Below are 15,892 nucleotides of genomic sequence, written 5' to 3'. Positions count from 1 at the left end.
AGTATCGCAGTGATTATAGTATTTCTGTACAGTCTTAATYTAATGCAGTGGCAATGGAGTTGTGGAAAGAGGTGCTCAGGAACTGGTGCTGGCCATCCAATGTCAGCTCCTGATGTCCACTGCCTTTGTAGCTGCTCCAGTGACTCTGACAGCTGTCTTGTCAGCTTTGTTCATGCTTAGAACTGGTGTTATTAACAAAAATCTCTCTTGCCCCTCTTGATTATTCCAGATATGCTGTGATTGCCTTTGGATGTGCCAGCTGCCCCAAGCTAACGTGTGGCCGAGAGGGCTGCGGAACTGAATTCTGCTACCACTGTAAGCAAATCTGGCATCCCAACCAAACCTGCGATGCTGCTCGCCAGGAGAGGGCTCAGAGTCTGCGCCTGAGAACAATTCGTTCTTCATCTATTAGTTACAGCCAGGAATCTGGAGCAGCAGGTATTTATCATTAGGGTGCTGTGTGTGTAACACATCTTTTTTTGTACATTTTTACAATTAACCTTAGGTAAGGAAAGAACGGAATAGTGAAATGGTCGATAGACACTAGATACTTTGTCTTTCAGAAACATGAAATAAAAATTCTACATTTGAATTAAAATTTTTAATGTTTTACTTTGAAGTACTCTGTGACCACAACATTTACTTAGGTCTTAAAAGCTTGTCAATATTTTAAGTTCTTACTTTGTACTTGAAACAAGTGAAATCAAATGAACTTGGTGCAAGACAWCCCACATGTTTAACATGTTGACTTCTTTAGTTGTATGACTCACACACTTGTACATTTGTTTTCTCCACTGTAGGTGAAATTTCCCAGCTGTTAAAATTAAAACTCGTAATCACTGATTTTCTGTTTTCAAAAAGACTGTTACTCTGTTGCCAGCTCTGATGTTTGGCACCTTTGTTAGTACTAATTTGTGGTTTTCTAGGAAATGCTCATCTGTCTTGTCTACCAGAAAGCAAACAATTCTGTGTCTTAAAGCTGAGCTTGTTTGTAATTCCCTTAAAAAGAGGATAAACTATTCAGAGTAGTGTTTAGCACATCAAGAATCCAGTTTGCTGGATAAGAACTGGCTCTGAATTACACCAAACTCTGATTTATTTGGCAGCTTTTGTGTCTGCCTGAACAAGCAAGGTAGATATTTAGAGTCTTACTTGCACATGTAGTTAGAGCTGTTTTTCTCCAATCTAGCCCSAGACTTGAGTCTCTGATTTGTAGTTTGCACTGGCTTACTTTAAAATGTGTCCAGTCTTGCCCTAAAAATGGTCATCTTACTCTAGCTTTCAAATAAATTTTAAAATAAGACAAGTAAATTAGCACACTGCTCCTTTCTTTACCYTCCTGAAGAACAGCCTGAAGAGCAAAGGCTCTGCCTTTCCTGTGCTGAAGAACTTGCTCAGTTTACTTCCTGCCCTGGAGGTTGTGCATKCACTCCCAAGTGGGAGTAGCTAGTGAATCCTTTCATTTGCTCCATACTCTTTGTGCACTGGAGTTGGTAGAGATACTTTTTTCTGCTGGTTTTGCACCTCTTTAGAGGTGTTCTTCATATGAAGTGTGAGCTCTCTTTTCCCTTTGTCCTACCGAGTAGCAGAGAGATAGTAAACTTGGAGTTCTGCGATAGGAGCTGCAAGGTGTTTCTGCTGCTGTGARTAAATAGCTTGTCCCAAAGTGCAGGTGCTAACAGGAATGAAGATCACAACGGTGGTGTGTCAGTACACAACTATTTCACCCTTGCTCTATGAGCCATTCTTTGACAGAACTGGTCACTTAACCTTATTTTTCCACATTTGACTTGGGAACAAGGAGTTTCTCCAGAGTTTTCTTCTGCTACAGTATATTTTTCTAGGGAGTAAGTAAGAATAAACTAAAGTAGGGCTGTGCAAAGGATCCAARAGGAAGTTGGCAATGACAAGTTCAGTAATGTGAATGGAGAGATGTATTTAAGATAGGTTAGCGGCATGAAGACTGAATAGTCAGGTGTAAGATTCATAATAGCATGAAATGTAAAAGAGGATTATATTTAAAGAGACCATATTATCAGTCCTGTGTTAGCATACATATTTAATGTCAGACTCTTAATATATATTTCATCAAGCAGAGAAAATCCTTGAACAGAGAGTATGCATTAACTGTTCAATTACTGGAATGTGGTCTAATACACCTTGTTTTCATTAGTTTTACTCACTCCAAGGTTYGTAAAAACAAATTCAATACCAAGTCATCGCCAAATGAAGATTTGTAAAGCAACCTTGTAAAACTTCCTCATTTTTTCAGATAATGGTTTTCYCAAATGTGTGTCTCTGTTTTGATTGTATTTGCTTTTCTAAGGAACTGATACGATTTTAATATTCATTTTTAAACAGCTGATGACATAAAGCCATGCCCACGCTGTGCTGCTTATATAATAAAAATGAATGATGGAAGCTGCAATCATATGACTTGTGCTGTCTGTGGCTGTGAATTCTGTTGGCTATGCATGAAAGAGATCTCAGATTTGCATTATTTAAGGTACATTTAAGTAAACAAAATTCTATGTGGTTGGTAATTTGTTTTCTAAATTATAGCACTTGGGTGTCTCCTTCCAAATAAGTCTGGCTTTCTTCCTCTCGGAGTAGAGAATCAYAGTTGAAGTATCCATATCAGAGAATTAAGTTAGTTTTTAATAGAAGTATTTAAATGAGTACTTTATTATTTTTTATTTTAAAATGTTTTCCAAGTTTTACRCATGTAATATATTCTTAGTACAAATCAAGTGTTTTAGATGAATACACCCTCTTTACTGATGTCTTAAAACTGCTGTATTGTCTTTATATTAGGCAATAGACAAGCTCTGATTATATAATTTACTGTTACCCCTAGATTGGTGTATGTCAATATGCAGAATGCCTCTCTTTACGTTACAAAATGTGCTGTCAAGGCAAAAAAAAAGTCCTGAAGAAATAACTGATGAGTTGGTATCCATAACATCTGTAACTTAAATCTAAGGACAGTAATTTTCTGACTAGGGAAACGTTCTGTACTGTATAGCTACATTGATTTATTTACAGTTTCTTTACAGTTCTCTTATTTCTTTCTATTAGCCCATCAGGTTGCACATTCTGGGGGAAGAAACCATGGAGCAGAAAGAAGAAAATACTGTGGCAACTAGGGACACTTGTTGGAGCTCCTGTAGGAATTGCCTTGATAGCTGGCATTGCTATTCCTGCCATGATCATTGGTATTCCTGTGTATGTGGGACGTAAGGTAAACAGTGCTTCAGTTCCCAGCATGCTTCAGGTTTTACCTTCTGTTGTATGGTTTGGGTGATACTGTGTTCAGTTGGGTATCTAAMAAACAGAACAATCTCCAAARAAACAAACCAGCCAACCCCTGCTTTTTTTAAGGATATTTGTGTCAGTTGTACTGGAAGGAAAAGCAGTGTTTTTACAAATCAAGTTTTTCTTGAAACATGCAGAGCAAAACACTGAACAATTTCCAATTTCTGCATCTTGCCATGAAAGCTGCTGCATGCTTTTTCAAAAYTGCTCTGTTTTTAATCTCTGGTTCCCCTTGTGTCCCTTAGAATTAAACACTATTTAAATAGARGACAAGGAAGACAAAAAGGACCTTTTTCTTTTTTTCTTTTTTTTTAAGCAGATAGTTACCAGAATTTTAGTATAAAATTATGTTAGGTCAGGTTTGTGCATGGACATACTTAAGCCAGCAGCTTGTTCATTGCCTTGAGCCAGTCCACCCTGTGGAGCAGTGTTCAGTGCCTACTAGAATGTTTCCATTTTACTTCTGGGAAGGAGCTAGAAATGATCATGTTAATCAGAAGGGAGTTGATCTGTTTCCTCTTAAAAATATAATAGCTTTTACTAGAAAGTAATCAACAAAGTCTTTTATGTAATCTAGGATAAAATAATAGATTGTCTAGATCTTTTGGAAATGATTTGGAAGATTTGTTTTTCTGCTTTTGTCAGCATGGATTCTCACAGTGACTGGCAGAGACACATAATCCTGCATTTTATTGGAGAGAGAAGGGGGAGTGTTATACAAAAAGTTAAAGGGTGCAGCTTTYCCACTGTATTTATTTAATCTTTTTCTTTCAAGCAAGTACCTTACTTTGTGCTACAGTTGGTTTTTGACCGTTTTATTCTGTTATGGCTTAGTCCCATACAGTCATTGGAACCTTCTAAGTGAGGAGAGAAAGAAGGCAGCAGTTATGTGTTTCAAATTACATTTGCACAKTTTGCATTTCTCATTATATTTTGGGATAGGACTCCATCACTGAGCACCTTTCTTGTATTGAAGTCTCAGAGCAGTGCTCTGTGAGGGCAGCCTCATGAGAATTTCTTTTGTACCCCAGTGTTTAGTGGTCATTTCTCTGTGGCCCATCACATGTTTGCACTTCATAGCATCTGATAATGGCGATCCCACAGGCCCTTCGACTTGGTTTTCTTAGAAAAAAATTGTTTTTAGCATTGGTATAGGGAGAGAATTTACATTAAATTCCTACTGCCCTATTCTTCAGCTGATGTAGAAAATCCTTCTGTTTTGCATTAAGCCATTACATATTTAATGATATTTTATGTCCATTCTTAACAAAACTAGCACTTCCAGCTTTGGTTGACAAATTGTCAAGAAAACACACTGATTGAGGTTACTGATTCTCCTCTTATGAATTTCCTTGTAGCTGTTCATGCCACATTTGTTTTTGTCAGGTTTGAATACAGCAGTGCAGCTGCAGCATCACTACTGCTAAGTTAAATGAAAGGGTGATCCTGTGCCAGTAACTAAGTTACCTCTTTCTCAACAACGTGCTGTTTTCATTTTGTGTGCTCAAAACACATACCCCTTCCCACTGTACTTGTAATTTAGGCAGTTGGCCTCTTCCTCAGGGTAGTCTTGAACTCACTGCCATTCAGCTTCATCCTGGACGTGTCAGGTCATTTCTTCAGTCTCTCAGGACTAAAGTGMATTCTGGAATTCTTGCAGCCTTGCCAGATTGTATTGTCCTGAATTTCAGCACACATTCTTCTCTTTCCATCTTCCAGGTTAATGAAAATGTTCAATACTCTTGGATCCAAAACATATGTCTTGGAAAAAGTATGGACTGAAGAGTCTCAGTTTGGGTAGTTACAAAACCTAATGACTATTGACATGTTTTCTGTAGTTTCACATGAAGCTTAGTAGATTTCTTTCATCCATTTTTTGGTCTGGACCCTTATAACCTGCTTGAGTGTCATAGAAGAATGTAAGAATTTCATTAGTCAGTGTGTGACATCTGTTTCTCCCCATCCATTAGGATAAGTTATATGTTAACCGGAGAAAATTAAATTGATGTGATTTCTACTTAAAAAAAATTAGTGTGACCTCTTTATTTCCTACCTTTGCTTTGTTGCCTACAAATTTCCAGTTTTCAGGAAATTAAAGTTCAGTTCAGTGGTCTTTTACTTCCTCAGCTTCTTGCTTTATATCTTTTTTAAGATTATCATTGCCATTTAACCTTTTCCAGTTTCCTGGAATTTTTTTTCAGACATCTACRAATAATGATTTTCAAAAATTACTATTAGTGACTCTGAAATTGGGCCTGTTGAGATATTTTTCATATCAGCTCATGAAAGTACACTCCAACCTGCTGTATTTGTACAGATCTTACCTCTTTGTTACCAGTCATCTGGCTCGCAGTTGATCTGCAGTGACAACTGAAGGGAAAATARGAACAGGTCTCCAGTTTCATCTGCTGCCTGTCTCTCATTTTTGTTAAACAGCAAATGGATCCAATTTGGTCTTCCTCTTACTAGCACTGTACTCGTGGAATAATTTCTCTTTGRCTTTGATCCTTTGCTTTTTGTCTCCTCTGTTTTAACCTTTCTGATTTTGGCTTAACACCCTCATGCTGTTCTTCTATACCTGTTCATAGTAATCTGACCTACTTTCTGTTTTCTTAATGCTGCTGCTGCCTTGGTAAAGGAAGCTTCATTTTTCTTTTTCAATATTCTACCTGTCCTCTGCATTGGAAGAGGTTGTGCTAGTGCTTTGATAGAGTTTCCTTGAGGAAGTGCTAGTGCTCTGGTTTTACAGATATAGGTCTTGTAATCTAATAGTTTTCTATGTTTATTGAAATCCCTCTTCTGGCCCAGTAATATTCTTAGGTTATCCTTGATTATTCAGTCAATATTCAGAAGTTTCTTATTTCATATTAGTTTCTATCAGTGWAACCTTCTATCTTGATGTTTTCAATTAGTTTCTACTCTATAAACTCCTCCTTCCATGCCTTTTTGTTGCTTTAYGTTTAAGGAATCCCATTAGCCTTTATGGATGTCTGTTTGTTGTATTACGCCTTTTGTTTTGGGATTTATAATTGTCCATAGCAGTAAAATCCAGCGCCTGAGGCAATCCTGCTAATTGYTCAGAGCCCCATGAAACCTGATCTTTCTGGATTTGTAGTTCTTACACACTCATGCTGTGAGAGCGTTCATGTTCAATTTTTCCTTTCTAATCCATAGGCATGTTCAATATTCAAGTGCTCCCTCACTCTGTGTTTCTCTCTGTGTATAATGTACCTCAGAGCAAGTAAGTGCATTCTCTTTGCACAATGCACAGTGCCTTCTCTGCCCTTGCCTTGCCTGTCTTGCCTGAACAAGTACAAAGACTTTGTTTATTCTAAAATGAGAATAACCCTACCAGATCTCTAATTGAAATTATATTTTAGAAAGCACAGCATTCAATAACATGATCATTTAGAGAGCATGACATCCAGCTCATTTTTTGTCATTATCTGCTTGTATACTCATCTTTTGTGTTCTTCCTTAGATAGAGTGAGGATTAACTTGGCTTTGTGACAGCCATTAAGATACCTGTTGTTCCTTTGTAATTACATCTTAACCAAGAATGATGACAGATGTAGTGCATATCTCTGAAAAACCATGTTTTAGAGAGAGTAAATGGAACACACAAATGTGGGAAATACCTGCAGAGCAGTGCTCTTCAAAGGCCTTTCAACTTCATGTGTGTTTGTGGCAGATAAATTTAAGGCAGTTGTATTTCAGAATTATTGCAGCCTGGAACTATCAATAAGAGGTTTGGGTAGCAGATTCCTCAATAAACAGTAGCAGAACTAAGACTCAGATTTGCAAAAACATTTCCTGTCTCAACAGCTTGTCATGTGGGGGTGCTGGAGCAACAGAGTTCTTGCTTTTGCCTCCTTCCCAGCTATGTTTGGTAAAGGCTCTTTCATGGCTCTGTTATGTCAGCCTGTTTCCATAGATCTAGTAATCTGTTAAAGTTTTACCTCCATACTGTTAAGCAAAAAGATGACTGGAAATAAGAAATGTCAATTTGATCATGTGGCAGTTTTTATTTTGAAATTTTGTCTACTTTTCCCAGGTGTGTAAGCTGGGTAATGACTGAACAAGCAAAGCTCTTCAATTACTTAGTTCTTCAAACTTGAAGCTCAGAATAAATGCTTAATGGCTGGATGGGAAGACTTGTTAGAGGTTGCCTGAAATTAGGATATGTATAAACTTTATTTTCTTTTAGATAAGAAATAAATCATGAGATAAAACGTGGTCTCTCTGGAAGAGAACAGGGTACAGCTCCAAACTATGTCAGTTCTTCCATTCTTGTGGCAATGTATTATTGATGTTGATAATACTCTAAACTCCCTTTATTTTCTCCTCTCAAGATTCACAATCGATACGAAGGCAAAGACATTTCAAAGCACAAGCGAAACTTGGCTATAGCAGGTGGTGTAACCTTATCTGTAATTGTTTCTCCAGTTGTAGCTGCAGTGACTGTAGGTAAGCAAATCTTATTCTGTGTCTTGGTAGCGCCATCCAACCAGAACTCCATAAACACTGGTGAATAGCACAGCTGAGATAAGTGCTGTAGGTGAAGGAACCAAGACAAAGAGGAGTCTGAGGTTATATTTATTGGGGCAGAATCAAGAGTACAGTACTCGATTTTMAAGCAGCATTTCCTGAAGAATTAGAAGTAATTTTTGTCTTGAAAATTGAAGTTTCCTCATAGTCATATCATTCCATTTCAAGATGGAAGTATTTAAAGGTTTTTGAAATGACCAAGAAAAAGCTGTTGYCACAGGGTCTATTCATGTTTTAATAACTACATATCAAACTTTTCTTAATGCAGAACAAAAATAGTCTCTTGCACTTCACATTGCAGTAGCTGACAAACCACTTGTTTTGCTCTGGGAGTCAGTTCAAATTGCATCACACTCTTTCTCATGGTGATTGGTGATGGTAACATTTAAAGAGAATTTTGCCATTCCTTACAAAATAGTTGTCTCATCTTTCCGGGTAATTTCAAGATCGCTGTAAACCCAGATTTTTTTTGAAAGGAGGGGATTTGCCTGGCACTCCCTTGGTTTTTTGTTGCAGCACAGGCATCTTTGCAGTTGCACAGTAAGCTGCTGTGGGTAACTGATCACAGTGAGACCCACCATTTAGTTTTAAGCTGGATCAGCACCCTGAACACAGTTTTGTCTGTAGTGTTTCTCCTTGTGCCAGGAGCAGTGCTCAGAGAGGAGTGAGTAACCTCAAGAAGAGAGGGCCACTTTTAGCAAGTGATGGTTCAAACTGGCCAGGAAACTGTGGCTTAAACTGCTTGTTATCAGTGGTGGACACTGTGCAAATGAGGCTATGCCAGCCATAAAACTGGCTGCATTGCATTGTTCTCATGTGGCTGTGGTGTCAGATCCCTGCTAAACAGGTGGTGGGACACAAAGTCTCACAGTTATATTTATAGGTCTGCCTTAATTTCTCTGAAGCTGTTTCTTATTCCTGAATAGAGATGAAATGTGACTTTTCAGGTCAAGAGTTGGGTTTTATTTTGTGGAGTTTTGCTCTTGCCGCATTGCCATTAACACATGGCCTCCAGTCTCARAGCATTGTTGGCTTCCAAAATAATAACATAAGAATATGGAGCTCTCCTTGAATGTGACAAATTTCTARTGAAGGGGATTTCATATAATTGGAGCCCTTCTTTTAGATTAGACTGAGGAGCCTTTCTATTAGGTCTGCTTCTGACCTGGCTTTTTCAGAATGTGCCAACTTTCAAAACAGACGCTTTTCAGTCTGCTGGGTTTTGTACCTTCTGTATACTTCCATCAGCAAAGCCATAGGATGATTTAATTCATATATCAAAGGACCAACTTTCATAGTCCACTCGAAGTGGTGGGATGGACGTGTGTGAATCTGTGTGTGCTTTATTTATGGTTCCTTTAACTGGTTTCCCTTAATTCCTGCCACCCTGTTGCACAGAATTGTTTACTTTTAAGGAAAAATTATATTGAAAAATCCCAGAGTAATAATAATGTTAAGTCCTATTAAATTGGTAGCAAAGCCATGTCTGTCTTCAATGGATGTAAATTGAAGCCCTTTAWTAAAGTAGTAGAGGTACTAAAATTTTTAGTTGAATAACATTTGAAATAGATCTCTGCTATTTCTGCCTCTCAGGTGGAACATTATCACATTTCCCAATGGAGCTTTTGTGAATCTTCAAAGTACTTTAATTTTGTTTGTAAATTTGTTGTGGACATACTAAAAGTATTAATTTAATGATTAAGCTTCTTTTCCTACCGATGCTGACAGAGGACATTCTGCCTACTGAAAGTATTTTCCTGTCATTTCATCTTAGTGATTTACCAATATTTCTTAATTTTGCTCCCTCCTGATCTCTTTGAAGTGTAATATTAATCAAATATTAAGTAATCATKGAAAATGAAATTGCCTTTATGAAAGGCTCTAAAATAAAAGTCACTTTTAATGAAAGATTGTACTTTCCTCTCTAGGTATTGGTGTTCCTATTATGCTGGCTTATGTGTATGGAGTTGTTCCAATTTCCCTCTGCCGAAGTGGAGGCTGTGGGGTGTCAGCTGGCAATGGAAAAGGTGTCAGGATAGAATTTGATGATGAAAATGATATAAATGTTGGTGGAACAAATGCAGCTGTAGGTAAGAAAATTCAGTATTCCATTYTCTATAAATATGGGCTTTGTGACTTGTATTTGTTATCTTAGATACTAGAGTAGTTATTTGCATTTGGGTCTGCTTCTGCTCATTGTTGAAATTGCACCTCTCAGATGATGAGAGCGTCTCTGTCATTTTGTGCTGGGCTGTAATACAAGTAGTAAAGCTGGTTTTGCCCATTTTAATCAAAGTCAGACCCAAGTCTTCTCCATAGGTAAAAGTTTTAGATAGCATTAATTTTAGATAGCATTAATGTTGCTCTTTCAGAATCCTTGTTTGTGGAAGTTAGACTTTGTATTTTTAATTGGGCAAACTAAAGACTGGTCTGATGCTTCAGTGTTTTGATTACATGGCACTATCCTTTGTGATAGGGTCTCTCTGTATTCCTTCACTCCATGTTTCCTGTCCTRTCCATGGTTAATTTTTTGATGTCTTAAGTATGTGATGTCAGGAAAAACCATTATAGCAGCTCCAAGAAAGGTGTCTTTTTAAATTATTTCTGATTGTTTGTGAGTGTTGGGGTTTTTTTTTTTTACAAAGTTCTCCTTTTTTGGCAGTATATTTTATAAATACTCCTCTTTCTCAGAATAATTTCAGAAACAGTTTCCATGAAACAATTAAGTGCTGCTTCCATAACTGATGAGCCTTCTCTGTTTGTGTCTAGACACCACTTCTGTGGCAGAGGCRCGTCACAACCCCAGCATAGGCGAGGGCAGTGTCGGGGGGCTGACGGGCAGCCTGAGTGCCAGYGGCAGCCACATGGACAGGATAGGAGCCATCCGAGACAACCTGAGTGAGACAGCCAGCACCATGGCCCTGGCTGGGGCCAGCATCACRGGGAGCCTCTCGGGGAGTGCCATGGTGAACTGCTTTAACAGGTGAGGGACCTGCACAGCTCTGCACTGTCCTGCTCTGCACATAGGCACAGACACCTCCGGTTTTGGCTTTTGAAACTGATTCCTATTAAAAGGAACTGTCTCTGGGCAATAAACAGTTCATCCCTGAAAAACTTACTGATTTTCAAGAGATCTTGCCTGACCACAATCCTCAAGACTTTGGTTTTGTTTAGGGTAAGTGAGGCCTGAGATCTTGTTCTCCTGTGTTTCCAGGAGTGCTGCCTGTAGCCAGGAGTCAGAGAGAGGTAGCTTGTATCCAACGCAGTTTTGTTCTGTGATGCACGTCACCTAAAAGTTAGAACTGCTGACTCACTCAGTGCTATGCAGGCACCAGGCTGTGCCCTCCAACTCTTGGGTGGAGTTTGCATTCCATTTGGACTTCAGGCAGGAGGGGAAGCAGATGAGCACCTGGCCTTGCCCAAGGTGGCAGCTTCTTGTCATGTGCTCAGTGCCTTCTGTGAGTTTGGACCTTTCTGGTGGTTGGCTCTCCTGCACCTGAAGAGAAAGGGAGCGTGTAGAAAGGATTGTTAGCATGTAGGATTCAGGATRGAATTTGCTTCTTAAATCAGGTGCCAGCACGGCTCATTTTGAGTAATTTGGGAGTCCAGGCTATATAGAATAAAGAGTGCAGGGTAGTATCAGGTGTTCCCCTATGCTGGAACAGGTGAGTCAGGCTGTGACTGCTGAGTGAGGTATACACATACCCTATTCTTGAAAGAGCTGACAGTGAAAAACAAAACAAAAGAATCTATTTCAATTTCACTGTTAGATAAGCAAGACATTTAGAAAAAAGTTTGTAATTTGATTTCTGGCTTATCTGCTAAGCCAAACTTAGGATTGCTCAGGTTTCTGTAATTCTTGTTGCAGTTGATAGCAATACAGTATAATGTACAGAGTACAGAACACAGTTCTCTGCCTCTGATTAGTAGTAATTTGCAGCAGGGGAAACATGGGAGCTATCATGTCTTGAATTTATGTACCCTTCTGATCGTTTTTACCATTTTTATAGTGCACTATCTGCAAAAGAACTGTAGTTGAACTTGAAGTTGTCCTTGTAAATCTCAGGAGGGAAAGAATCCAGAACTTTTGGTTAAAGCCTTTAGGAAATTAATCTGGTTTTGATTTGAGGTGTTTTTGTTTGCTTGCTTTTAACAAAAAATAGTCATTTTTTGACGGTGGGAGTGGAGAACATGTGTCAGTAGAGTAAACACATCCGCACTGGAGTGACTCAGGATATTTATTACTTATTTATTTACTACCATCTACAAGGTGACGCTGATTTTCAGCTGGTGTGCTGTAACTGTTGTGGCAGTATGAGCAACTCTTGTCTCTTTCTCTCCAAGACTGGAAGTACAAGCTGATGTGCAGAAAGAACGATACAGTCTGAGTGGAGAATCTGGCACAGTTAGCTTGGGAACAGTTAGTGACAATGCCAGTACCAAAGCAATGGCAGGATCCATTCTGAACTCCTAYATCCCTTTGGACAGGTAAGAGAAATGGTGGTGAAAGTATTAATAAGCCTTGCTTAATAAAGGATATTCTGAGCATGCCTCAGCTGTTGTGCATTCAAGATTACACTTCGAAATTGTGAATTTTGTTACTAATGTAATTACATGTGACTGCTTACATTTTGCCAGGGTTCTTTCCACAGAGGAACACCATTGCTGTAGCTCAGTAAAGTGTTTGGTCTTTCAGACTTTMTGTTTTCCTTTGGGCCGTTTATTTGGTTAAACATTTCTCTGAAACACGATACATCCTTCTGCCTTTCGCTGTGTATGTTGGAAAGCAGCAAGGCTTTGTTCTGCCTTCTGATGACCATTTCACTCACGGCTTTTTCCCTCGTTCTAGGGAGGGCAACAGCCTGGAGGTGCAGGTGGATATCGAGTCCAAGCCAGCCAAGTTCCGGCACCACAGCGGGAGCAGCAGCGTGGAGGATGGCAGCGCTGCCGGGCGCGGCTCCTCCGGCTGCTCCGGCCCGCCCGAAGGCAAAGCCGGCGCCACCAAGTGGTCCAAGGACGCCACGGCGGGGAAGAARTGCAAAGGTAAGCTGAGAAAGAAGAGTAGCATGAAGATTAATGAGACGAGAGAGGACATGGATGCTCAGCTGTTGGAACAGCAAAGCACAAACTCCAGTGAATTTGACTCTCCCTCTCTGAGCGATAGTATTCCATCTGTAGCAGATTCGCACTCCAGCCATTTCTCCGAGTTCAGTTGCTCAGATATGGAAAGTATGAAAACTTCCTGTAGCCATGGTTCCAGCGACTATCACACTCGCTTTACCACAGTCAGTGTTCTCCCAGAGGTGGAAAACGATCGCTTGGAAAACTCTCCACAGCCAAGTGGAATCCCTGTGCCTGTTCCAACAGCCCCAAGCACTGATGTTCCACAGCTCAGTTACATTGCTGAGGAAAGCAGTAATAATGGATCTTCGGCACGTGTAGATTCAGGTGTTGGTGAACCACTGAAAGAAACAAACAACAACCACTCGCACCATGCTGTGGAATTAAGCACTGCTATTCAGACTGAAATTTAGGTCTAMAAGTGCTGCAAAAATACATTTGCCACTAAAGAACCCTGTCTGAAAGCTGGTTGAATCACATGGGACTTCCATAAGTTTCAGGTGACCAGCAGAAGCAAGGTTTTGATACAACTGCATTTTCTGTATTCTTGTCTGATAAGGCAAAATACTTCATATGGATCTTCGACCCATGTGAAGAGACATGAAGGCTTTAACCAAGTGCATTACAGCAGTACAAATACGTCCATGTTTTGTATTTTTGCCACAACTTTGCTTGAAAGCGTATACTTGGTGTATTTAGATAAAAATTGATAAATTCTTAGTATGTTAAATGCTGAAATGAATAATATGTCCTGCACTGTTCACTTGGAAAATATGGGGTTTGGGATAAAGGATGTTAGCTGAGCATTAGTGACTTAAAACCATTCTTGTGTGAACTCTTAAGTTTAAGGGAAGCAAAGACCTGCAGATCTATACAAACATACTTCACCAGTGAATATTCAGAATGATAATTTTGTTTTGTAACTGGACACACTGTATTTAGAATGCATGTAGAATGAACTGCATATCTTCAGATGGATGTAGCCTGTGTCAGAAGTGTTTGTATGTGTGTACACTTTGAGCAGGGTTATGGCTTTTACATAACTTCAAAACATAAGAAATTGGTACTTAATATATGATGGAATGGAGACATCACCTGTGTAGAACAGTGGGGTTACCTATTTATTCATGCAACCAATCATGCAGCAGATAAGGCTACTATATAGTGTATAAAAACTGTAAAATTACAATCCAGTGATTTATAAGCATTGTAGARAAGCAGATGCAGTCACCTTTCATTAAGGGGAAAATTGGTGCCCCATCCATTCTTGGTGCCTTTGGAAAAGACTGGGTTTGAAGTGCCTGGTCGTTTGAGGATTTTACTGTAATGTTTTCCAGAATGTCCTCTTTGGCCACCTTGGATCACAAAAGAAAATCCTAGTGAATAAAATTACTGTCGTAGATAAAATAATGAGGTATTGGCCTACCAAAGACTCACTCAGGCTTTAGTGGACTTTGACATCTCTTTGCAAGACATGCCTGTCTTCAGTCCCAGAATCTTATGTGCAGTGCAATGACTGCCCAAGTACAAAGATGGGTTCCAAATATGCTGGCTTTTTTCTTTTTCTTTTGCATATGGAAGATGTACAGCTGAACACAAGCTGAAGTTGGCCAAAGCGCCTGCACTGTTAACATTTTTTTGCTAAGTAATTCACTAAAAATGGAAAAAAAAATTGTGGTTCTCAGAATAACAGTTAACAATGTTCTGTCTTGTGTTTCATGTRTTGCCATTATGGTGCTACTGGAAGTTTGGTTGGATGAAAAGAATGCCATGAGCTGCAGTCCTCTTCCATGACTTACCCTCACCAGTTTCAGTAATAGCTTATAACACTAGTGCCAGTTATGTTATTTGGTAATGCTTGTTACAGTATTTGTATATTTGCAATTCGGTTTTGCTCAATAATATGCGTGTACACTGCATATCTGAAATAAATGTCTAAATACTGACTTCTAGTGGTCTGTTGTTCGATGTGCTGATCAGCCCTGTGAAAATGTGCATGTTCCCAGGGAGCCTTTTYTCCTGTAAGGTGCTGACTGCTCTTCTCTCTTGCTGCCTTTAAATATTTTTATTTGACTTGGTGTGCTTTGGAAGTTGAATGCTCTGATTCTTGGAAATGTAAGATCTCAAGTCAGTTGCATTTTGTACAAGACGTAAGCCTTCTTTAAGATGAAAAGAAATCTGAGCTGCCTCTCTGKCAGGCAGGATGGTAAATGGTTTTGTGAGAGGGATGGCATGAGCTCTTTGAACAAAACAGCATCGTCTTGGCACAAGTCAGATTGCTGAGCTAAACTCAAATTTTGCTGTCTCTATCTAAAGCAATGCTCTTCTCAGCTCACATGGCCTGCAGAGAGTTCATTCTGGAACACCACAGATTGCCCCGAGTTTCTGGGTAACACCTGGTGGGTTTTGCTCAGCTGARCTGCCTGTTCTTTAGGCTCTTTTTCTCACCTGCATCTTGAGAGACTGGGCAAATAAAAATCTGAAACCAGTGGGGATGCATTACAGAAGCCTGGGCTGGATTGCCTCATCCCAAACACATATGTAAGTTATACTTCTGTCAGATGGAAGAGCTATTTCAGCAAATTCAAACCTACCTCTTAATTCCTCAGGACCTCAGTTTTACTTTGCAAATAACTGTAAATATGGTTTACACTTTTAAGTAAATTTTATCAAACAATACTGTTGTTTTCACTCACTCTAAAATCACCTGATAATTTTATCCATCACATTAAGAGGCACCGTTGAACCTCAGTAAGTTTTTTCTGGAGATAAGTTTTTAGCAGAAAACTTTTGCTGACTGATTTTTTTAACATATTTTTTAAATTCAGAGGTACTATTTCATATATAAGGCAAACAGCACCAATAAATTTAATGCAGCACCAAATTTTGAGTCTATAAAAAAAAGATA

General features: G+C 39.1%; 1 protein-coding gene across 2 annotated transcripts in view; it reads left to right on the top strand.

Moving 5' to 3' along the window:
- RNF19A (ring finger protein 19A, RBR E3 ubiquitin protein ligase) overlaps window positions 1-14,942 on the top strand; it is a 56,665-nt gene extending 41,723 nt beyond the window's left edge. For both annotated transcript variants that reach the window (XM_057366277.1, XM_057366278.1), the window contains 8 exons: window positions 230-438; window positions 2,362-2,506; window positions 3,079-3,241; window positions 7,668-7,782; window positions 9,792-9,953; window positions 10,633-10,846; window positions 12,208-12,351; window positions 12,713-14,942. In XM_057366277.1, the coding sequence (XP_057222260.1) occupies window positions 230-438; window positions 2,362-2,506; window positions 3,079-3,241; window positions 7,668-7,782; window positions 9,792-9,953; window positions 10,633-10,846; window positions 12,208-12,351; window positions 12,713-13,397 (1,837 nt within the window). In that variant the 3' untranslated portion in view covers window positions 13,398-14,942. The remainder of the gene's footprint in view (window positions 1-229; window positions 439-2,361; window positions 2,507-3,078; window positions 3,242-7,667; window positions 7,783-9,791; window positions 9,954-10,632; window positions 10,847-12,207; window positions 12,352-12,712) is intronic.
- The last annotated feature ends 950 nt before the right edge of the window (window positions 14,943-15,892 follow it).

The sequence above is a fragment of the Malurus melanocephalus genome, unplaced genomic scaffold, assembly GCF_030028575.1.
Source record: "Malurus melanocephalus ecotype Western Australia unplaced genomic scaffold, MMel_1.1 scaffold_62, whole genome shotgun sequence".
Taxonomy (NCBI): domain Eukaryota; kingdom Metazoa; phylum Chordata; class Aves; order Passeriformes; family Maluridae; genus Malurus; species Malurus melanocephalus.
Note: the sequence above shows the minus strand (reverse complement) of the source record. Positions and strands in the feature narration are given on the sequence as shown.